Source organism: Stylophora pistillata, chromosome 4 (assembly GCF_964205215.1).
Source record: "Stylophora pistillata chromosome 4, jaStyPist1.2, whole genome shotgun sequence".
Lineage (NCBI taxonomy): Eukaryota > Metazoa > Cnidaria > Anthozoa > Scleractinia > Pocilloporidae > Stylophora > Stylophora pistillata.
In genome coordinates this window covers 20,052,954-20,075,131 of record NC_142522.1, presented here as the reverse complement: position 1 = coordinate 20,075,131, position 22,178 = coordinate 20,052,954, and the positions used below count along the sequence as shown (strand labels likewise).

The window sequence follows — 22,178 nt, the reverse complement described above, 5'->3', positions numbered from 1 at the left end:
AAAAGAGGCAAATTATGGCAATTACAAATGTATTTATTAAATGTATCAAGGTGGACATTTGATAGTTTCGTTGTGAAATGCTTAAGATCAAAACAAGGGTAGTGCATGGAAAGAGAAAAAAAAAATGTCCATTACTTGCTCACCCCCACTCTTTCAAAACATCATATGTCCCTTAGCCTTAGTAGCCACAGGTGTTGCTGTATTCTTGAACAAATCTTAATCACAACTCTTTTGTGTCTTCCACTGTAACCTGCATTTAAGGTGGCATCCCCTACCCTGGGATAAGAAACAGGGAGTTGTTCAGACTTCTCAAGTCAGGATATCGAATGGACAAACCAGCCATATGTTCTGATGAGCTGTACGTGAAACAATTATGCTCAATTATCTAATCAAATTGAATATTTGGAAGTCATTGGATATGATACAAAGAACCAGCAAACTGAACAAGAACCATGAACTCTGTCTTTTCAAATTTATCATAATGATTACGATTATTGTTGTATTAGTCATGTCAGGTCCTTGTTTTGATATATACACACTAGATATCAGTCAAAGTGGTAAATAAAATGATATCAAATTATTTCCTTACTTCTGAAAAAAGAAAAATTCATGGAAACTTTTGCTATAAGAATTGTATGATCTCAGTCTGTTTTAAGTGCACTGGTGCCACAAGTAGGAACAACTCAATGGAGACACCATTGCCTTTGAGTAACAATGCTTTTAGAAAAAGGCTCGCTGTCTTGAGCTCTTTGTTTCTACAATTTATAATACATTGCTGAGAGTTTGATAAGATCATTTTAAATACAAACAATGTTAAATTAAATGCAAAATATTGGAAGACTGCAATCATTTTAAATTGATTTACAACTGACATTATATATTTTTTTTCTGTGGTAAGTGGAACTAATTATTTGTTTTTCTTTCTTTCTTTCTTTCACCTCAGTGAAGTTTTTATCCAGATTCTTAGTATATCTTTGTCAGGTTAAAATCAATTTCACCAAAACATGCAATGAGATATGGCCCTTAAAGAACTTTTTTCAAGCATATTCATTGAAGCTACCAGTATGTTTTAAGTATGTTAAATTATTTAAGGTTTGAGGCAAACTCAACCACAGCTGCATTATATTACCCTTACTTCAATTTTTTCATTTTATGCTTAACTTATACTTAAAGTGCACCTAAACCCAAAATTTTTTTTTCGCTTAACGAAATAAGCTTATTTTTTGGAGTATTTCTGTGCAAAAATTTTTTAATTTGCTCAAATCTTTAATTTTCTATGCCCAGTCAAAATACGGAAAATCGGCCGCCATCTTGCCCCACGACCGAGTTTAAAGAAGAATGGATCTAGCGGGTAATAAGACATCAAATCGAGCACACGAAAGTCTGCATCTCTCACATTTTTACTTGTTTGGGAAGATTGTCGTCGATATTGTCCGAAATATGCCGACTAGGTGTGTTGTATGAAGAATGTATGAAGTGCGATACCCTCTTGCAAATTTCGCACGTTGCTACATCCTTCTACAACACACTTAGTCGGCATATTTTCGGACAATTATCGACTACAACCTTCCCAAACAAGTGAAAATGTGTGAAATGCAGACTTTCGTGTTCTCGATTTGACGTCACATTACCCACTAGAGCCATTCCTCTTTAAACTCGGTCGTGGGGCAAGATGGCGGCCGATTTTCCGTATTTTGACTGGGCATAGAAAATTGAAGATTTGAGCAAATAAAAAAATTTTTGCGCAGAAATACTCAAAAAAATAAGCTTACTTCGTTAAGCGAAAAAAATTTTTGGGGTGTAGGTGCACTTTAATGATAATGTTATCATAATGTTAATTTCTTCATTTAATGCAGCAAACATTGTATTTCACCAGATATGAGCTGATGTTAGACTGTTGGAAAGCAGACCCAGAAGAGAGACCATCTTTTGAACAACTGCTAACAAGAATGGAAGAAATGATGACAAGGGACACTCCTTACTTTGATCCAAATAAAGATTATGAAAGTGATGCCTCCAACACTGAGACAAAACCTGAAAGTGACCAACCACATGAGTAATTAATGTTTGCCACAAGTTCTTAGAAGAAAGATTACGTTGTTGTTTTATCTATTAAGTTCTTATCCCCTCTAAATTACATTTAAAGAAATGGATTTTATTTATTAAATCCACCCTAGTATAATTAAAAAAAGTAACACCATTAAATTGTAGGACACCTATGAAACAGCCAAAAGGCTAACAGGAAATTTGGAAGAGACATAACAGATTTAGTATTTACACTACATATATCAGTACTATAAATGGAGTAATTGATAACTACGTAACCAAATATTTGTAGAGTGAGTTCTTATAAACAGTTTTAATAATAAGGGAAGCACAGCTGAGTTGGTTCTCAGAACTGGAAGGTTACTTACTGGTAACTGTGGCCAATTCTGCCTCAGTCTCAAGTTTTCCACTAAAACTTTCTGTATTAAAGCTTTCACGCAGGGTATCCAGCAGTTCTCTTTTTAAAACACAGTCAAGTTAATCCTTTTTACTCTTTCGATGCTGAGCTAATGAAATAAAAAAAAGTTTAAGATGTAAACCATCTGTGTTTTTCTGTGATGATCCTCCCATTTTCCCCTAACCATTCATCTATACTGGTTCCTGATATCATGCACGTGGAAGGTCAATAATACAATGGGGAAGAGGGGAAAATTAAAAATTTGAAAGTCTTTCCCTAACTTTTGGGTCCAGTCTATCCCGTAAGAGGAGGTGGAGCGCAGGCTCGATTCCCAAACAGCGGCTGGTAATAATCGTGTGTCGAGGGGAGAAGTGCTGAGATTGCCGTGATTATTATCTCAATTTGCTCTAGATGGCTCCTGCTTGATAGAATTTCGATAGAAATTCTTTAGGTTAATCTTGAGGGAGTATGTTTGTATTCAAGGAGCGTTGAAATGGGAGATGAACGCTTTCAATTATTTGAGCCATACATATATATGCATGCTAACTTCCATTAATCAACTTAAATCCTATTAGTATAATTTCAGAGCTGAGCAAAGAGTTTCCAGCAATCTGATTGGTCGAGCGGTTCCTTATATGACGCTATATAAACTGCTCCGCGCGGTTTACATAAAATGTTAAAATAAAATGTTAATAAATGTTACTAAAATGTAATGGTTTTAGAAATTTCTCCGTTGCTCAGCTCTGAAATTATACTAAAACAATTATTCGCCTCAGGTTCGGTGAATATTGTCGAATAATCCCCGAGCTGAATCTCGGGGATTATTCGACGATATTCACCTCGCCTTCGGCAAACAATTGTTAAATATAGATCAAGTAATAATTTCTTTGACCATTTGGCTCTTGGCCATATTCAGCGGGGTACTGGTACCTAAGCATGACGTCACGTCGAAGCCTTTCACCACAAAACATGGTGGACTTTCTGTAGGAGGAGCACGAAACGGCGAAAAGCTTGATATATCTTTAGTTCAGTTTCCTCCGTAGAACTAGTTAGAAGATTTTAAATTTTCTAAGTTAGTTTCAACAATGTCCGGGGAACACACGCCAAGCTTAAGCGACGAGGAAGATGACGATTTAGATTGCAGTAATTCGCAGCCTCAACTACCAGAATTGCAGGGGACCTTGTCAAAATGGACTAACTATCTGCATGGATGGCAAGAAAGATGGGTTGTTTTAAGCGGTGGTACTTTGTCCTACTACAAGTCGGAGTTTGATACAGCGTTTGGGTGTCGAGGATCTATGAGTGTTGCGAAGGCTACTATTCAAGTAAGTTCGATATTTCGGTGGTGCTAGTGAAATAGAGGTTACGAACTAAGCCTACGAAGGAGAAGCAGTTTAGTTTATAAATCCAATATTATCAATATTGCGAAAGTAGAAGGGATTAGGACTCCAGTGAAATGCACACCAGAGTTTTTTACGTGAGAGATCGCCACTACAGCTCAGAAAGGTACAGCGAAACTCTCCGGAAATGTGTCAGAACATCGCAATGTTTCATGATAACGACAAAGGGCGACAAAAATGCAAACAGCCTTGCAATAATTATTTTGTATTTTCCTGATATGTATCGAGATATTGTTTCTAAATATTTTGCCGCCTGAATTCTTGTTTTGAAACGCAGCCAATGTGATATTTGAATGACTCTAAGATATTATACATCAAAGGATTTTCAAATTGCGGATTCTCGACCACGCATTTGTCATGCTGTAACTCGATACTACTGCAGCTATTTTTCTTTGTTGTGAAATTTGAAGCCATTCTTTCACCTTTTTCGGCATATATATTGTTTTTCTGCGACAAATGATTTTTTGTAATTAATCCCAGTCATTTCAACCGGCAAAATATTTTTAGTTAGAACTGCCCGTGCGACATATCTGTTTCTTTGTTTATGAATTATACAAGTGCGTTTTTCTTTGTCCATTAGTCACAGGTTTTATTTGAGATTTACAAAATTCAGGAGAATGTTTTCCCATAGAAAAAAAGAAACTTTTGTGGTATGCACTATATTGTTTTGTGGCATGCACTATATTGTTTTTGATTAAGCCTTTAATGCATGGGTATGTGAGAAAAAGAAAAAAAATTGCCAGAGGTGGAGCATACATGTACATGTAAGTGCAGAGTAAGGTGATGCAAGTACAGTGCAAGGGGAAATGACAGAAAGACAGAAACTTGTGTATGGTTAAATGTATTTGAATATATATCAGTCAGAGCAGATGAATATATCTTCATGGCTATTTGTATCTGTTGCAAGGATTATTAGAGATACAGGGATTTTTTAGGGTTGCAAACTCTTAACTGTGGTCTTATTGGTGGGAAAGACTACAGTTACTCAGAGTTGTTCTTGGCTTGGCTTTTTACACAATGGTTTTAGTGAGGGGTGGGGTTGAGTTATTTGGAAGTATGCTCACAGCTGACAAGGCCAATATCAGACAGGCATTGTCATTGACAGAAGCTTCAAATTAAGGTTTACATGTACAGGTTGTTTGAAATAGGTCATATCTTAGTACTTTGTCTTTTCTTTTTCAATTCAAGAAGGTTGGTTGATTCAAAATTTCTTCTGTTGCCTCCCATGATGCAAAGTTTCTGCTCCTGTCTTTCAGTATAGGGGTCGGCAGTACAGGCAATGAGCATTCAAATTTACCCTTTTTCAGCATTTGACAAGTTGACTCTCACCAAGGTTAACCTTCAGTGCAATGAACAAAGCAACATTATGGCATTTCCTCTTAAAATTAAAAAAATTATGATTATAATGTTTTAATGTAGGGAGATTGTAACCAAAGAAGTGCCTATCACATGATTATCACTCCAGAAATTAATCAGTAGAAGTGTTCTTGCATATCCCTCAGAGAAGAATTGTTTAATGGAGCCACACCTCTATTTTTTAGATTATCTTTTTCCTAACATGTGTGTCAACCTTTGTCTTTGCTATACCTCTGGTATCCTCAGTTCTTTTTTTGGAACTTTCAATGTGTGTTTTGAATTTGGTCTCATTTGCAACTTTAGATACATGTACTGTGTACTGAATACTTTGATTTTGCTTTTCTTTGTAATAGATATTAAAAGAAAGCAAGTTATTAGGAAACATGAAAGGAGAGAAAAAAATGGAATAAGGTTGAATTTTGTACAGCAAACACCCTATACATGAAGCATTAAATTATGAAAATGGTTTATCTTTATACCAATTTTTAATCCTTTTCTTAACAGCCCCACGAATTTGATGAATGTAGGTTTGACGTCAGTGTAAATGACTGCATGTATTACTTGAGGGCACCGGACATGGATCTACGCCAGAAATGGGTTGATGGATTAGAAGCTGTAAAAGTAAGCTCAAACATTTCACTTGTGGGTTTAGTGACAAAAATTAAATTCATTAAGACTGAAGTTAATGCAAACATACATTGTATTTGTGGTTTTGTGTTTAAATTAATCAATTTTAGGCCACTTGAACCTCATTAACCTGTATATTTGCTCTTCCATTATTTTGATATCAAACTTTTAATTTGTATCAGCTACTGACAGTATTGTTTTTTGTTTATTTGTAATACTGCTGTGACCTTTCTTTTATTTGTGTCATTATTTTATACACTTTTGCAAAGCACTTATAATATTATTATATAAGAGATGCTATTAAAGAGTGTTTCGGTTTTCTGTCTGTGTAAATGGTACCATGAATAATGTGGTTTCATAATGTGGGTAGAAAGCAGGTTGAATGAAGATCTAGAAGAGGTTCCTATTCTTCAAGATAAATTTTTTGATCAAAATTAATTGTCTACTAAGAAATATTCAGGAAAAAAATTCCCCCCATGTTCCAAACTGAGAAAGCTTTGTAGAGCATGCTGCATTGTATATCAACCCTACAATTCAAGAACAAGCTGTTGTTTTGCTGTTGAATCTGAGTACAAACAAGCATTCTGTTTATTTATTTTGTTTCGTTTGTCTCTTTTCAGGCAGCAGAGTCAGGCTATGGCTCAGAGTCAAGTCTCAGAAAAGGTGGCTCTATGCTTTCACTGTCATCTGTCACAAGTTTATCAACAACAGCATCATCTTCTTCTTTCAAAGTACTTTGTTTGTTTTTACACTTATATTTAAAATAATCCATTCTTGCCAGCTACATTTATTTGATGAACAGTAATCTTTTTGGTTATATTTTGGTTACAGTAAATGTTGCTTCATAAGCCCTAATAGTTTTCTTTAGGGCTTCTCTCAATAAATGTTTCCTTTACCATCATCTCCCCTTTGGCAAAAGTAGGTAGGTAGGTTCATCTCAAAGAGAAACTCTTTGGGTAAATTTTGTCGGAGAATTTGTGAAACATCTAATTTTTGCTGTACACATTTGTACCTCCTAGAGACAAATTTTAAGACTGCTATTGTCCTTTCAAATGGGAATTTTAAAGAAATTCAGATGTCTGGGTTTGGGAAGGGCAAAGGTCATAAAAATGAACAAATAATTATTCCAATTAATTACCTTCTTATGCAACAGAAATACCTGTAATCTAATGCTTATAAGGTCTCAGGTGCAAAATTTCTAATGACTTCAGTATACTTCACAATATCTTAAGGTTTGTAGTAAAATTTTTATGTATGCCCTCAGTCTTACTTTTTTGATGTACATTTATCCAATTTTAAACTGTTTACATTTCTAGAAAGGGAGAGGCCTGCGTGAAAAGCTGATGGAACTCGAGACCTTCAGAGACATTGTCTGTCAGCAGATAGACACTCTTCAAAGCTACTTTGACGCTTGTGCTGGAGCTGGTGGGAATCACAAACAAGTTCCTCATATGGACGTGAATGATCATGATCTCTTTGGCAGCAATGATGGGTGTAAGCTAATCAGGAAAATAATTGTAGAAAAACTTTTATGAGTGTGTCCTACATGTTTTGGGGTTTTGAGTCATTTTTCATGTAGAGAGCTGTTTAAGAATCATTTTAAATTCTTTTCATGAATTTGATAGACGTTTTATATTGTACTAGACATTTTGAAAGGATGGTAAGGAATGCAATTCATCTGTAACTGATGGTACAGATACTGTAGATCCCAATTTGCATCTAATAAAACCTTCATATGGCAAGGCTGTGCTCTAGTGGCACCCGGTTGCCTCAGGTGACTAACATTTGGTCCCAGGCAACTGAAAAAATATATATTCCAATTCCGGTCACCCAGCTGGGCACTCTGCCTCTTGTGCAGCATTCGCCTCTGTGGTACATCTGGCGATTGACTGCTACACTTTTATTTGGTTGGTTTATAAGCGTTACTAGCAGAAAAAATCTTCTTTTGTATGATTCGTAGTCAAATTGTTCACGTTCAAAGATTTTGAAGTAACTGTCATGTTTCATTCCACATGATTTCGCACAAACCCAAATAATAATTATTGAAACAATAGTTCCTGTCACTTCACAAGTGATAAATTGCGCAGATATTGCAAAAAGATGCGTTGAACATTGCAATTTTCCTTGAGATGATCAATGTCTGATTTATTTCAGTGTTTCGATGGATTTCGAAAGTGTTGATTTGTTTCGAGAGAAGGAAATCAGTTGGCAAGAAATTTAACATAAACAATAATTTTAATGGAACACGATCGCTAACACATACCTAGAGCACATGAAATAATTTAAAAGCTCGCACAGAGTCATGGTCGGTCATGCAGGCAATGCGGGCACACTTACCAGTACATCAACAGAAAGTGTAGGGCGTTTATCTTTCTTTCAAACCAGGATTCTTTCTATATGCAAATTTCTGGCAAGCCAGCTTTGTTTGTAGGTGTTTATCAATCGCTGTGATAAGCGACTTGCAATTACTTTAGGAAGATTTAGCAAGAACTGAGCATAACGATTTCATATTTAGACTTGTTTACTTTGGTGCTTTTGAACGGAAGTTCTAAGCGGTTTTAAAATATCCAAAGAAACACAATTGTCATTTTCAAAAATAACACAAGCTCACCTCTGTGTGGAAGTTTTAATTTTCAGAAAAAGATCTAAAATGTAGCTATTCCACAATCCCACAGCTTTCCTGCAAGTGTTCGAAAAAAACAAGTGTTTCACTTTCAAAGCGCCACGATTTAGTACCGATTACCTTTCCTGATGGTTCTCATGGCCAGACAAACAACTTTATTTTTAATTGTACCGGTCACTTTTTCGTCGACTTTCCAGAACTTTCAGCTCTCCACATTTAGTCAGTTGCAATATGTGCTGCTTTTTTTCTTTTGCTCCTCGCTTCTTTGACAAAAAATGGACTAACAAGGAAATTTTTATGGAAAATCTCTCAATGTGGGAGGTATTTTATTTCGGTCATTTGGCCTATTGCTTTACTTAAAATCGGCGTGCTTCACAGATGACTCAAGTTGTAGAATGGTGATCTTAAAGATCACTAATGCTGTAAAAAAATATTAGGAGATGAACCCATTAACTGGGAGTCAAACTTGTTTGAGCCGAAAAGGAGCCAGAAGTTATGACAGTGTATTATATATTGTAAATGGCAACACCAAAAGTTAAATGCTTTCTAAACAGCTTGAATTATTGAAGTTTATGGTTTGATTAAATATTAACAAATTAAAACATGAAATAAATTAATTATAAAGTATTGATTGCTTGGTTAATTAATTAAGAAATTAATTAATTTTTGGGCCACCAATTTGGAGGGCTGAAGACCCTAGCTGGAATGGTTGGGAGCCCAAAGGGCTCTCTGAAAATTTTCTTAGAGCACAGCCTTGTATGGATTTAATTTTTTAAGGTGATTTATGATTTAAAATTTAAAATTTTTTCATTACATGATTTTGAGTTCAGTTTTTCAAAAGTCCCATAAGCTCTTTTACCTTTTCTTATGAAGTACAATGTACAAATGTACTGGTGTAACTTAAACCTTTGTATTTTGTAGTGGATAATGATGCTGACGATGAAATGGATGAACTTTCAACTACCCCCACTCCAGGCACCTTAAATCAACTGGCTGGTAACCTAGGCAACAGGAAAGCAGCATCTGATGGCATTGACAGCCCACCAGTTCTATCAATTGCAAATGCCAAAGGGATGGATTTCAGGGGAGAATCCATCACGTTTAAAGCAACTACCACCGGTATTTTGGCCACTCTTCAACACTGCATTGATATCATGAACAAGAGAGAGGATCACTGGCAAAGACGACTGGACAAGGTAACTAATACATCTTTTGTGGGATTAGCACTACACTTCTATTTTTTGTGTATCTTATCATGAGATGCATTATTTTGATTTCCTCATAAAACCAATGCCCAAACTCCTTAGGATTTGTTTCAGCATTGACTATATCAACATAGCTATTTTTCCCAGAACCAAGAATAATCTTATCCCTGGCGGCTAAATTTATGTTATCATAATATAAATACCGTAATTTCTGACCAATTACTAGAACTGTCCAATCATTGCATATGGTAAAAATAAAAGTCAACAGATTACCTGCACTGGTGGATAACCCCCACCTTAAAAGCAAAGAAAATTTTTTCAAAAAGGCTCTAGAATTCTCAATGTTTCACACTCGACAGAATGCGAATTCATGGCCTCATTTGCGAGCACTCATTCAACGCTTCGTTGAATTGTTGATTTCTCCAAAAAAATCAATATAATCTCAGGTTCTACTGGGCTTAACAAGTACCTTAAAACAGGAAAATTCTCTTCAGCTCAAGCTAGTGTTAACTGGAAATTTGTTACTGATGCGCCAGATATCCTTGAATTATTTTTGTCACCATCAAGGTTTTGTTTACATGCATGCCAATAAAAATTTTCTTGCCGCGCAACTAACTGAGTATGAAATAAACTTGAGTTGGCATCATGTTTTTGTGCCGCTTTGTGGCACTTTTAATACAATAAAATTCATTTTAGAGGTGGAAACCCAGGTAGGTGAGAATTTCTTTCAATTCAACTACCAGTAGATTTCAAAATTGTCACATAACCCGCACCTCCCTGTTACCTGCAGTGGCACATGTTTATTAAGGCAAAATCAACAGATTACCCACGGGTAAATGGCCAGAAATTACGGTATTGATAGCCACCCTGAAAAAGGACTGCCAAAGTGCCAAAGAAAAATTTAAAGGATCAGGCCCAAGTTGATTGAAGGATTGATGGTATTGATCCTGTATTAGTATTTACTGGTAAATCAATCCTTGATTGGCTGTCATTGATATGTTTCTACAACAGTTTTTATAACTTCTATAAAAAAAAAATGTGTTAATCCAGTGTTTTATACAGTACATTACAATGCCTCGTTGTGCTATAGCTTGAAAATTACCTCGTAAGATTATGTGCTTTAAATTTTCAAGGAAATAGAAAAGCGTAAAAAGGCAGAAGCAGCTATAAAATCAGCAGTTGTTAATGCCAGAAAACAGGCATTTATTGGAGGTCCAGATTTTGAGGTAAGGACCTGAGTTCAGTTGTTTAGAAGCTACACTGTGCATGTATCTAGTTTATCCAGTTTTCACAGAACAGTGTTCATGTTGTGCATGTAAGTGGGCAATGCACAGAAGGACATTTTGAATGTCATGTATGTGTGATGGATAGTGTAGACATTATTTGCATATAAAAAAAGCCAACGAATATGCTCTCATTATTTTAGAAGCACATTTTTGTTTATCAATTTTTGTCAGAGTTTTGATTGATTGCTGATGGGGATTTGTTTTGTCCAATTCTTTTGTAATCATGCTCATGATTGTTAAATTGGGCTCATGCTTGAAAGTTAAAAGGTATACTGTCCATTTAGCCAATTCTTTTAATTGCAAGTACAGTGCAGGTATTATTACAAATGGCCTTAGACTGCACAACATTTTGTCCCAGTAATCTTCAGCAAGAATGGTCATGTCTTGATATTGACCAAGTAGCTCACAACAGAGACCCATCACATGATACTCTTTCCAATTTTTTTTCGTGTTTCATGTCATCAATACAGAAACGTAAAGTCCAGTTTATAACCTGCATGCAATCTTGCACGCAGTTATTGCATTTAGAAACTGCATTATTACAAGCTTTTGCTTGGACAGGTACATAAAGTGAGTGTCAAGTCAGTGATAATGCAATGTACTGCATGCATCAAACATACTTCAAATGTTGCAGTGGCTTCTGCTACTACTGTGCCACTGTTAATGTAACCTCAAACATGACTTACATTCTTTATTGTAATATTAGGAAGGACCACACAGTGCTTTGAATGAGGAAGAGTTCTATGATGCAATAGAAACTGCTCTTGATCGTCAGGATGAAGCAGAAGCTACTACGGTTGGTGTTTTTGATGAACTGCAGTAACTATTACAATAATTATAATAATAATTTAATAATAATTTAATAATAATAATAATTTAACATTTATATTGTGCAAATTAACATGTGGGTATGATCAAATGGGCATCACAACACTTTTCGGGGGACTTTGGCCAGACTGCATCAGCAGTTTACAAACAATCGAAGGAAACTTATTTGAAGATGCCCCCTCCCCCAATTCCCAGTAAACAGGCCAGACCACATCACAGTAATCTCTTGAGTGAGTTCTTTAATGCCCCCTGCCTAACCAAATTAACTAATTAATAGCTGCAGGAGACAGGACCTACGATTTAGTTCAATTTCAAGTTCCCGGTTAGCTCAATTGGTTAGAGCGCCAGATTGTGTTGTGCAGGAGGTTGAGGGTTCAAGCCCCGGCCGGACCGATACTCATGGCCTTAAAATAAGAGAGGAGAATTTGCTACCTTTCTATAATCAAGAAATGGATAGATATTCTAGTCTTCTTGGATAAGGACAAATAAACTGTAGGCCCCATCTCCTGCAGGGTCAGGGGTAGGAGACGTTAATTTCCCACACACGAGATTACTGTGTTGTGGATGTCCTCCCCTGGGGTGGGATGGGTGGGAATTGGCCCTGAAAAGCCCCCATGGGGAGTGGTCAACTAACGTATGTATGTATGTTTATTCGTCCTTAACCAAGAAGACTAGAATGCTTATCCATTTCTTTTAAAGAAAGGTAGTGCATTCTCCTCAGTTATTTTAAGACCTTGAGTGTTGGTCCGGCCAGGGCTCGAACCATCGACCTTGACCTCCAGCACAACAGTCCAGCGCTCTAACCAATCAAGCTAACCGGGTGGCAGTTTATTATTATTTATTATTATTATTATTATTATTATAATAGTTACTGCAGTGTGTCCACACCCTCTTATTTGTATTTTAAAGTTTTTTTCTCATGAATTGATTTATTGGATAAGAATGAAGGTGATAGAATGCAATTGTATAGTCACTTTTTGTGAACATAGAGTAAACTACACTTCCTGCTTCTCAGCAGTGCCTTTGACATTTATTTTAATTTTTTGCATATACCCATTTTCCCTCAAAAATGAAATGAAATTGGTTTGTTTTGATTTAGAATGACTTTCAGATTAGCACCTTCATGCCTCCTTCTGAGCTTACAATAGAAGAACCCTCTCATCGACTAAAAACAGAGGTAAGAGAGTGCTTAACTTAAAATTATTTTTGTTACATTTTTCCTATAATCATCAAGTGGTCAATCCTTCAAATGTGTTTAATACATGTATGTGTGTTCAACACTTGCCAAGCCATTTGCAGTACTGTAACAGTTGTAGATTGTGTAGTGCATATTGTTTTTGTCTTTAACTTACACTGTTTGAAACTTTCAGTCATAAATACATATAAGGATCTTTGAGACCAAGAGAAGAAAACACTTGCTGAATGCCTTAAAACTGCTATTTCCTTTTCAAGGTTGATGAAAATGTAAAGGAAAGTTTACAAATTGTTTTGGAAAATGTGGACGACAACTGGAACTTAGTGTATGAAGATGGAGATTTAAAGGTATGATCCCAGATGTTTTTCTCGTTAAATTTTTGGTTGAGTCTGGATATGTCTGAAAAATTAAACATAAAGATGATGAAAGAAATTGTTTTTGTTACTGTTGTACACCAAGACCCTTTGTTGTTTTAAGAGTGAGTTGTGAGTGGACTTCCCAGACTGCTGTACTAAATGTATGTGATTTTTTATTGGTACAGGTATACCGACGAGATTATGAAGAAGGAGGTATTGTTCTGGATCCCATGAAGGCTACCCATGTTGTACAGGTACTTAGAAAATGCATTGTAATGTCTGAAGATACCTCTGCATTTCAGTTTTTATAACTTCACACTTGATCAGCTTTTCCAGGTTTCACTGTTTCAGTGTGGTCACTGTTCTATAGTGTGGCTTTGTCATCCTTGAGGATACCTTCTCTTTGTTCTCTCCCTCCTATCCCCAATTGCTTTTCTAGTTATTTATTTATTCAGTTGACCATTTATTTGTTTATTTATTTTTCTGGCACTGAGCCTTCAGGCTCTAGTATGACAAGTACTTATAGGGTGCTTGACACAGGGGTTAGTGGTTGGGTTGCGGGTTCGGCAGGCCAGTCAGGTTTTCTAGCACCCAAGCCCAAGCAGCCTGAACCTCCATTGTGACTTGGGTGTTAACTGAGTATTTCATGATATGTCCACATTTTGTGGTATATAACAACCCCCGGGTTTTACATGCAAATAGACAACACTTCATGAAAGTTACATTATTTTCTATTTTCCCACAGGGTGTCACAGCCAGGGAGATGGCTCATTACTTTTTTGACAAAGATGTTCGCATGGATTGGGAGAGTAAGTTTGATTTTGCTATAAACTTTTATGGCAATAATATTTTGTGGTCAATACAAGTTTCCCATTTTTTTTTTTTTTTTTTTTTTTTTCCTGAGTGGTAGTGGTGTTTGGGGAAATGTAAGGTATCAGTGAACGGTACTTTATGAAACCTACATGTATGGGATTTTCACCATGGTTTTGCTCTCCAACTGATATACCAATTAGATGTCTGCAGCACATAAAGAAAAAACTTTTATTTCCACTGTTTGGTTGTTTTGTTGTAATAATAATGATTTACATGTAACATAAACATGTATATATAATTATGATAAGGTATTAATAACAGTAATACTAGTGACAATAACAGTAATTATAATAGGCATGTGTAATAGGATTACATGGTGTCCAATTTGGAAATAACTGGATGAAAAAAAAATTATGGGGACAGCCTAAATTGAGAGAAGTCTTAGGCCGATTACGATATTATTATAATGATAATTATAACAATGATGATAATGACTAACTTAAGAATAATACTGTCCAGCTTTGCTTTGATAAGCTTCTATAGATTAATGAGGTTAAAGATAAAATTACTGACATGCACAGAGAAATTCAAACAACCCTTCAGAACTATGTACAGAAAATAAGATTTGATGCAAATATTTTATAATAGGCAAAACGTTTGTTTCAACGTGTAGATAATCCCTGAACAAATTTTCACCAGTAGCACATCAATCAAATCAAAATCTAGAGCATTAAAAAAAAGAATTGGAAGTGTTCAGTTGTTAAAGTAAGGTCATGTTGGTGTTTTTTTATCTCATGTGTAGGCACGTTGGAGTCTTCAAAAGTTTTGGAACAACTCAGCGAGAGTTCAATCATAATGCATCAGATTTATAAGCGGGTGTGGCCATCATCTCAGAGAGACACCGTTTTTCTTTCACATATTCGGGAAATTCCATTGAGTGATGCTGGTGAAAGACTAGAAAACGAAGTTGGGCGGCCGTGGATTGTTTGCAACAATTCAATGGAACATCCTGATGCTCCGGTACTTGCTATTGCTTAAATTTGTTAGGATGAAAATTTGAAACAGTTGTTCGAGTTTTATATTCCAAAGTTTGCTGTGGCAAGTGGTCGTCGGGAAAGAGTTTTAACAATGTGATTGGATACACTTTGCTCACATGTTATGTCTTTAGACATCAATAGCATGCTTCGTGTGTGTGTGAAATTTGAAAGAATTTGTTTGAAATATTCCAACTTAAAACTTGTCTGCTCTTCAAGTATTTGTATAGGGCCACTGTGATTGGTTTAGGAAATTTGGTCCGGGGAAGCGACCTCGTAACCAACGCTTTTCCGTTCATGTGGTTGTCTGCATTTATTTACTTTGAAATCTGTGATTGCTTTGGTTTGGGTTTGAGATAAGTTCTCAAATAGGAGTCGAACAGTAAAAACCCAGGTTGGCAACGACCAATCAGATGAGTCTCAAAACAGGGATCAACATCATCATTAGCCAATGAAAACCTACAGTGAGGACTGGCAACCTTCCCGAAGCGCGGGAAACCGCGAGTAACCAACTCGTCGTTGTTGTTGTTGTTGTTGTTGTTGTTGTTTTTGCATCTGATTGGCTGAAAAAAAATGGCGCGAATATTTTAGACCAATCACAGAGCGAAGTATTGCAAGACCATAGTAATCCCGTGTTACTAACGACATGTACACTTAATTGAAAACTGCTCTGATTCTACTACACTCAATTGAACGGTGTTGTCTCTACCACTGATTCGAATTTTTTCAAGTCTAACGGATTGATTAATACTTGTGACTCACACTAAATCAAGTCCAGTCATAAATGGTCTCCTCTTACTATTTATTAACATATGACTGCCCTCTCTTTAGATGAACAAGTTTGTACGCGCCGCCATCGTGGTGGGTTTGTATTGTCAGACGTTTATTGAACCAAGAGCAGAGGGGGAGAAGCTCTCTCGAGATCATGTTACCTGCAAAATTACCTACACTGCAAATGGTATGAGAAACAATTAACACGAATTTCAAGATGATACCTGTAAAATTTTCAGTGTGAACAAACCGTTAACGTGTTTACTTTGTGTTGTGTTGTAATTGTATTTTTTCCCTGTTTTTTATTGACTTTTTTTTGCGTATTCTTTTTTTCTGCAGTTAATCCAGGAGGGTGGGCTCCACCTTCGGTTGTACGAGCCGTCTCAAAACGTGAATACCCGAAGTTTCTCCGAAAAATCAGCTCGTTTTGTCAAAATGCCTGTAAGGACAAACCCATCAGCATGTGAGTGGAGAACGTGGAGTACAACTGGGCACTCCTTGAAAGGAAACCTTGGTCATGAATACCATCAGCAGTCGACGAAGGTTTTCCTTCGTGAAACACGGAACAATTTTCATGTGGAGATGAAAACTTAATTTGGAACCAACATAATTTTGTTGTTAAGTACCTTGGAACAATAAGTGATAAAGCTTTAAGACCTCTGCTCGCCTCGCCGCGCAGGTTGGTGATATTTTTATGCAAAATCGATTAAAAAAAAACGCTGACTAAACAATCCGTAGTGGTACTACTAACAATAACGAGAGAACGTAAGTGAAGCAAATGTGAAAAGAAAGAACGCTTTTACGTTACTTATTAGAATTACAGTTCACGACTCTCCTCATTAGAAGCACCTGAATCTTTACTTAGAGGTTTTGGATACGTCGGCACAAAGAAGCTATTTCAAGACACTTTGACTAATCGAAGAGTACAATAGAATAGCCTCTTGCAAACTAGTAATTTTAGACTGAGTTTCAAAGGTGACCCGGGATTGTTTGGGTTCTTGCTTTGCTACGCACTATGATTGGCTAAGAACACTCTCGCCTCCCTCTCAACCAGTCAGATTAAAAACCTGTGCTTTCCCGCACAGCATACGATGTTCTTGTTTGGTTTTGAACTTTTATTGGCCCCGCATGGTATTTACCTATGTTCTGATTGGCTTTCGAGTTTTCTATGTTTTTTTTTTTTTTTTTTTTTTCACGCCGCTCAATCAAAATACACTCTGGAACGAAAACCTTACAAAAATCGTTTGTTAGTTTTGAAAAACACTATGAAGGTAAAATTAAACCTAAAGGAAAGAATCTGAGTAGGGTTGGCGAAGACTGACACGACGAAAATTATACTCTCGTATGTCTTGTATACCCGAACTCTAACGTTTCTGCAAGTTAAGTTGAGTGTTACGTTTATCGGAAGGGAAATAGGGAGGGGAAAAAACATTGCTTATTGACAAATTTTCTTAGAATATTGCAATTTTGAAGGCGTCGACTGCGCTTCTAGATTTTACATTAAATACCTTATAAGTTATGGGAAGTGTAACAAGATGCGAATTTGAATGTACAGCTTTTTACTTTTATCTCGAATAATGCGGATGAGACGAATTTGTAAAAAAGATATAGATTCAAAAATTAGAGATACACAATGATGTGGAACGAACTTATTTCGTGGACTCCTTGGTCAGAAATGAAGTCAGCGAAATAAGATCTTGATTGAGTATTTTGTTTACCTACTAGATAAATGAAAAGTAGGTCATTTTGCAATGAATATAATTTAAAAAGCTAAAAGTGCCAACATTATGATCAATATTTATTACTCAAGTACTAACCTGAGCAAAAAGAAGAAGGGAATGAATTTTTGTTCTGAACGGAATTCTATGGAAAAATTAATGAATAAGTATGGAAGAATTTTGAAGAAAGCATGGACATGTTTTGTCAGGAAATCTAAATAAAAACTCGATAATGATTGCCGCTGACTCGACTATTATTGATTGTAAACTAGCTGTAGTACATATGGGAGATGGGGTTGCTTAACAACTATCCGGGTTGGAAACTTGGGCAGATCATTTTGTTGTGTTTACTCCCACTATGTACCAGTGAGCTGTCATGGAAAACCTTACGCATTACAGGAGGGGGAGGGGGTAGTCTAAGATGAACTTGCATCACATCCAATTGTCTAGAGAAGACTTAGCAATACTCCTGGTCGCCCGGGGCAACGGAAACTTGTCTAAGCTCTGGGAGCTATACCAGGGAGTCTCGTATACAGACTTGACGGTATGGTCGTCAGGTGTATAACCTCATTCAAATTGGTTTGTTACATAGTAGTCATAGTAAGCCAAATCATATATACATTTTGATTGGTTTTTAGGTATGGTGACTGATGAAAAAACGTATAGATAATGTCTCTATTAAAAACTCTTATTTCAAGAGACAAATAGATGTTGACTCTGATAATGACTTCCGCACAGGTTGTGGGAACGTCAGTCACCACCACCGACAACAGTTCTTCTCAGGAGTACACTCACCCGGACGATCACACTACACTTTCGCATATCCCTGGGTTCAAACCATTTACTGCAAACTCTTCGATGTTATGCAAAACTCTTATTTCAAAAGACAAATAGATGTTATGCTCATATTAATGTGGCAAAGACATCAGTGACACACTTGGCTGCTTTTCGTGAGCCACGTTATTTTCTTTCCATATTTTGACGTCATCTGTCATCTTTTACTGTACAGACGCACGGCAACACGGAATTTGTTTGTCTACTAGATTCACGGCTCGAAGTTTCCTTTGGAGATAATAGAAGAAAACAGAGTTAACTAAAAGCTTATTTATGGTAAGCGGTGAGCAGAGCCGATGATGCCGTGGCTTGGAAATGGTTCCCTCACCTTACATAATACTCTGAGCTTTAATTAAATCCTTCCCAGCACTCACTTGAAGCAGATGAGCAACTCGCGCAAGCGTTAGTGATTGGCCACAGGATTGTCACAGAATCAATTTGATATCAAATTGGTTGATATCTATTTTGCTTTTTCCTGATGTTAATACCTGAAAATTTGGTTTTCTTGGGCAATCTTTGGACCCTCTCATCTATTGTTTTTGCAAAGTGATGTTAATTCGAATCTGTATATTTTTCTGTTATAGATCGGTTTAACTTTTGTATCAAGATTGTGGCTCGGGCCGGGCGAAAGCCTGGAAACTGGAAGTGTGTGTGAATGGCGCACCGCGTCGTATTTTGGCGGGAAATTACCGGGAGCTCCACACTCACCAAAACACAAAAATTTAGTTAATTTTTTTTCTCTAAGAAATCCTCCATTGAATCAGACAAACATGGAACTTTCCAGTCCACCGAAACCCACTCGGATAGTTGACCATTTAAAGCAACATTCGATGGAAGAGGTAGCGTCTCAGTTGACCGGACAAACAGGCGGACTTGAAGCTTTTCTCCCTGAGGACGCCAGAGACGCAAGTCGTACGGAAGCAGCCAGCCTTCCAGATTTGGCAGGAGAAGTAGCTGTCGCTCAGAGGCAACAGATTAACGAGCTTAGTCAGAGACAGGAAGTTCGTGATCGATTGAAAGTAAATTGATACGACGCTAAACTGATAAAGATGTTAATTCTACTTAGTTTACTGCCGTTTTGAACATTCACTGCAGTAAATTTTTTTCTTGTTCTTTGCTTCATTTATTCACGTTTGGTCGGCACAATCAGGATAACTGTTACCAAGGTAAAATTTCTGCGTTGATTACCGATTTGAATCAGAAATTGCTTTACTGACAACCAAGCACTTTTCTCGAAAGTATCCATCTCTTCTCTAGTTCAGTTGAAGATCAACTCTGTGAAGTCAGACCTTGCTGCTGTTTCGAGGAAAATCTATTTAACGGAAGAGGAGGTTTCTAAAAAGAAAGCATGGTGCGAAGAGCTTGACAAAGGTATAAAAGTTTTTTTATTTCTTTCCTATTATTTTTATTACGTTCGCACACGGGGTTATATGGGGTGCCAAGCCAACACTTTGGGTCTTCTCGTACTTTTAACATTACTTTTAAGTGCTGAAACTCTGGGTTGCGATAACGATAATAAAAGTAGGAATAATGATGATGATGATGATGATGATGATGATGATGATGACAATAATCCCTATTATAATTATGATGATATTCAACAATAATACCGTTAGAAAGTGATGATAGTGATAATGAACTGGTGCAGGTAATCACATGGTTATTTGGAATAGAAAAGCAGCAAGGGAACATAATTATTTCTCTCCATAAGCAGGTGAAGTTTGTTCAAAGACCAACAAAACTGCACCTGCTATTCAAACCTCGCAGCAAGTTTCTTTGTGCGTTTGGTCAAAACAACTGCAATTTATTCGATCAAAACAACATTTATAGCTTTTTTTCAGTTTTTTTGTGGCCGCGAAAAATAATTAGAGCCCGTCCAAAAAGTTTCTTACCTACTGAACCTTCTACAATAGTGTGCTTATTCCTATTTATCTTGCATGCTGACATTCGTTTTTCGTTGTAGATGTTACAGCCCTTGTTGCATCTGAAAGTAAACTAATAAAGGAGCTTGCCATCGCAAATGATAAACTGGAGAGGGATAGACAGTAAGCAATAAGGCAAAATAGCACAACATAAATACGTTCCGGTGCGAAGAAGAATTTTTTGAGAAAGCAGCTTCATTTCAAAATATGGAATCTCCTGATATGAAGCTCATAACAGAGTGCATCTCGATTGACTGTCGTAGTATCAAACCTAAAACCAACTGCCAAACACACAGATAAAAGGAAACTATAACAAGGAGTCAAAGAAAACGCGAGTGATCGAGGCACCATTGATTCATATTGGTACTTGTATTGAGTGGTTTTATTGAAGGTTTCTTATTGGCTGGGAAAAAGATGCGATTTAGAGCAAAAAATGGTGTAGTTCCTGACTAAATCGTACTGATGAGAGCCAATCAGATTGCAAGGATCACCTGTGACCTGTGATTTCAAAATATGGTAAAGTTTTTAACTCAATTGGTCAGCAGGGTAGCGTAAGTTTTCCGACCAATCATAACACATTGTGAAAACAAAGAGAAACTGAGGCATTTATGGATCTATTTGGTATCTGATGACTTGCAAACCGAAACACAGAGAAAGGTTGGGGTTCAATTTCTGAAACTGTCATAATCACTACAAAAGCTCAGTTGTTAAAGCAGAAGCATAAAAACCTAGATTATATGTTCTTCATAAAAAATGATAAGTGAATAATTTACCTGATAGGTAACGGTAATAGCTTTCTTGGTTGTAGATTGTACAAGAGATATAGGAAAAAGATGGCAGGATATACCCAGCAACTCACAGAATGCAAGAAAAATCACCCAATCTACAAGAGCATAGCAGAACAAAAAGCCAAAAATGTCAAACTCAGCGAAGAGTGTAAGATATTTTTATTCGTCATTTGAAAACATGTAATTCAAAGTTATATGTTTCCTTGCCGAAATAAGTAAAGAATGACTTCTGGTTAAATTCCAGCATACAAGATTTTTGCTAGGAAACTGCACGAAAAAGGCAATAGACTATTGACAGTAGTATGCTTATCAATAACTTGCTTTATTATTACAAGGAAAGTAGATTCAGCTTGTAATCTTTGAAACACTTCTGCGCTGTGAGGAGTGGCGGAGTTCGCAAAATAGTGGGCCTTAGACCAAGTATCGAGGTACTGAGATTCTTCGTTCACCAGAGCTATACTTGACCTCGCCCTGTTTCACACCCTCCTCCCCCCCCCCCCCCCAACGGGACATCGTTTTTACCAATTTAGAAGTTAGGGTTCATCTTGCAGGGTTTTTAGCCATTTGGACTCATACTGCACCATGGTTTAAGACACATCGTTATAACGGAGGTAGCTGATCTTCTTTTGATGGAATTAAGTTCCTCACATGTGCTAACTTCATCATATTGCTTCTTACTTTTATAACAGTAGAACGTCTTCGATCGTTGGGGAATGAGTCGAAACTAAAAAACCTAAAAGCTGAGCTGGCTAAAAGAAAGGAACGTAAGAAACAGCTAGAGGAATCGGCAGCATTAAACAAGTCAAAGGTGGGGCATTATCTGCTCTTGTCCTTCTTTCTTTCGGGCATTTTTACTTCCCAGCTATAAAGAGACTTAAGAACAGTAGTGCGTACAGAAGATTAAGTGAAAACTGCTCTTCTTTTTTGCACGAAATGACAGGAACAAGAGGAGAACGATAGACCGGCACAACTGACCAGA

The 22,178-nt window shown here is 36.7% G+C and overlaps 3 protein-coding genes and 1 long non-coding RNA gene across 9 annotated transcripts in view; 3 read left to right on the top strand and 1 right to left on the bottom strand.

Moving 5' to 3' along the window:
• The window catches only part of LOC111332921 (uncharacterized), a 29,640-nt gene extending 27,056 nt beyond the window's left edge, over positions 1–2,584 (top strand). For 3 of the 4 annotated variants that reach the window (XM_088759021.1, XM_088759020.1, XM_088759022.1), the window contains 2 exons: positions 262–358; positions 1,877–2,584. In XM_088759021.1, coding sequence (XP_088615147.1) covers positions 262–358; positions 1,877–2,060 — 281 coding nt within the window. In that variant the 3' untranslated portion in view covers positions 2,061–2,584. The remainder of the gene's footprint in view (positions 1–261; positions 359–1,876) is intronic. The other variant, XM_088759024.1, reaches the window with a different exon arrangement.
• On the bottom strand, positions 13–1,950 carry LOC148732780 (uncharacterized). The gene is made up of 2 exons (XR_016000787.1): positions 1,811–1,950; positions 13–1,166 (listed from the first exon to the last, which is right to left on the bottom strand). It is a non-coding gene; the product is annotated as an uncharacterized LOC148732780 (long non-coding RNA).
• Positions 2,585–3,383: 799 nt separating the features above from the next.
• Positions 3,384–17,893, top strand: LOC111332928 (ceramide transfer protein-like). 3 transcript variants are annotated; one of them, XM_088759027.1, is made up of 15 exons: positions 3,384–3,768; positions 5,704–5,820; positions 6,447–6,557; positions 7,143–7,320; positions 9,371–9,523; positions 9,611–9,645; positions 10,788–10,880; positions 11,647–11,736; positions 12,868–12,945; positions 13,221–13,310; positions 13,505–13,573; positions 14,065–14,128; positions 14,935–15,152; positions 15,998–16,124; positions 16,277–17,893. In XM_088759027.1, exons 1-15 carry the CDS (start codon positions 3,529–3,531, stop codon positions 16,402–16,404), a joined length of 1,791 nt encoding a protein of 596 aa, XP_088615153.1. In that variant the 5' UTR covers positions 3,384–3,528; the 3' UTR covers positions 16,405–17,893. The 3 variants fall into 3 exon arrangements, with proteins under 3 accessions (XP_088615153.1, XP_022794150.2, XP_088615154.1); XM_022938415.2 differs by having other exon boundaries at positions 9,371–9,645; XM_088759028.1 differs by lacking the exon at positions 5,704–5,820 and having other exon boundaries at positions 9,371–9,645.
• A 1,237-nt stretch (positions 17,894–19,130) lies between these two features.
• On the top strand, positions 19,131–22,172 carry LOC148732779 (uncharacterized; the record flags this gene model as incomplete). Its single annotated transcript, XM_088759031.1, has 7 exons — positions 19,131–19,508; positions 19,640–19,655; positions 19,747–19,860; positions 20,453–20,534; positions 21,220–21,347; positions 21,889–22,007; positions 22,140–22,172. Coding segments are annotated over exons 1-7 (741 nt in total), but the record flags the coding sequence as incomplete, so codon positions are not given.
• Between the last annotated feature and the right edge of the window lie 6 nt (positions 22,173–22,178).